The following is a 1,609-nucleotide window of genomic DNA, read 5'->3' as shown; positions in this document are numbered from 1 at the left end:
GAGCGTGTCCAGAGAAGGGCAACGGAGCTGGTGCAGGGTCTGGAGCACAATGTGCTGAGGAGCGGCTGAGGGACGTGGTGGGGTTGAGCCTGGAGCAAAGGAGGCTCCGGGGAGACCTTCTGGCTCTGACAACTCCCTGACAGGAGGGTGCAGCGAGGTGGGGGTCGGTCTCTGCTCCCCAGGAACAAGCGCCAGGACGAGAGGAACCGTCCTCCAGTTGTGTGAGGGGAGGCTGAGGTTGTCCCTGAGGCAGAATCTCTTCCCCGCTGGGGCTGTGCAGGGCTGTCGCAGGCTGCCCAGGGCAGTGGTGGAGTCCCCATGGCTGGAGGGGTTTCCCAGCCGTGTGGAGGTGCTGCTGAGGGCCAGGGGGCAGGGGGGACCTGGCAGTGCTGGGGCAACAGTGGGACTTGATGAGCTGCTGTGCCACAAAATGACCAATATGAAGGAGAGAACCAATGGTTTCAGTGGGTACCTGCTGGTTTCTATAATCACCCTTTGCTCCTTGCGAGTCTCATGTCATTCACAGCTTTATAGAATTCGTTCCTCTGCAGAGCTGACTGTCCAAAACCAAAGAGGAGTTTTATTTCCTCTCCTGCGACACAGGGACTGTCAGATCCCTGTCCAGCCTCGCTGCCCTTCTCTGTACCTTTAATCATTCTCCTGTGTTACATGAGCGGACGGTCACAAATACCTGCAATAGCCAAGTCTTGGGCAGAAGGGATTTCTCCAAGGGAAAGAAAATGTTTCCTGATTGAAGTAGCATTCATTCAGCAGCTAAAACTATGATTTTTTTTTTGTTACATAAAATCGTACTTGAGAGCATTGCATCAAGGGCACAACAACCCTGATACAGCAAAGAAAATTTAGTGACTTTCTACTTATCCCATAAACTCTTCCTAAAAATATTTCAGAGTTCCAGAACACTGCCGTAAATGACACCAAGGGTGCTCCTACCATTTCTTTGTGCTGTCCTGAAAAGAAGTTTTGGAGCCGATATCCTCCCCACATGCTGACCAGTCGCTACACAGGCGGGACGATTCTAGCGGCGGTGGCGTATTAGTAATTGCTCCTAATAATGGGGAGAATAATTGACTGTCCATTTCTTGTTTCTTGCTATTTACCTGTGGTGAAAAGAGAAGGGAACATGCTTAACTTTAGATGTTTATGTAAATAAGCTGTAAAGGCAACAAAGCAAACACTCCTCTTTAGATCTTGAGCTAAATAATTGGTCAGGAAAATAAAACAGTCCAAAAGAGCTATGACAGTCTAAAACTTGCTCCTTCCCCTGCCTTAAAGCAGTCCAAGTCTGACAAACATACACATCTTCTCAAAAGAAATAAGTACATAATAAAAATTACTTACTAGACAGTAATAGGAATTCTCTACAGATTTCACATCGTAGATGTTTGCGTGTCCCATTCACGAGCTCTGAGTCTTCTAGCCTGTATGACTGGAAATGTACGTGTCACAGGCACACACATCCCTTCGGAGAAAACAGAGCGAAGAGAATTATCCTGGCTAGATCCCCCCAAACACCAAATATTCCAACAAAGAGCCCAGGCTAAGCAGGGAGGGACATGTCTAAACTTCACAGAGCAAAAGGCAGGGA

At 48.4% G+C, this 1,609-nt stretch overlaps 1 protein-coding gene across 1 annotated transcript in view; it reads right to left on the bottom strand.

Moving 5' to 3' along the window:
* The window catches only part of LOC104500711, an 8,887-nt gene extending 7,787 nt beyond the window's left edge, over positions 1-1,100 (bottom strand). The window contains exon 1 of the mRNA XM_010144406.1: positions 955-1,100. Coding sequence (XP_010142708.1) covers positions 955-1,100 — 146 coding nt within the window. The remainder of the gene's footprint in view (positions 1-954) is intronic.
* Between the last annotated feature and the right edge of the window lie 509 nt (positions 1,101-1,609).

The sequence above is a fragment of the Buceros rhinoceros genome, unplaced genomic scaffold (assembly GCF_000710305.1).
Source record: "Buceros rhinoceros silvestris isolate BGI_N320 unplaced genomic scaffold, ASM71030v1 scaffold2311, whole genome shotgun sequence".
In the NCBI taxonomy this organism is placed as follows: Eukaryota; Metazoa; Chordata; class Aves; order Bucerotiformes; family Bucerotidae; genus Buceros; species Buceros rhinoceros.
This window is presented reverse-complemented; position numbering and strand designations above follow the sequence as displayed.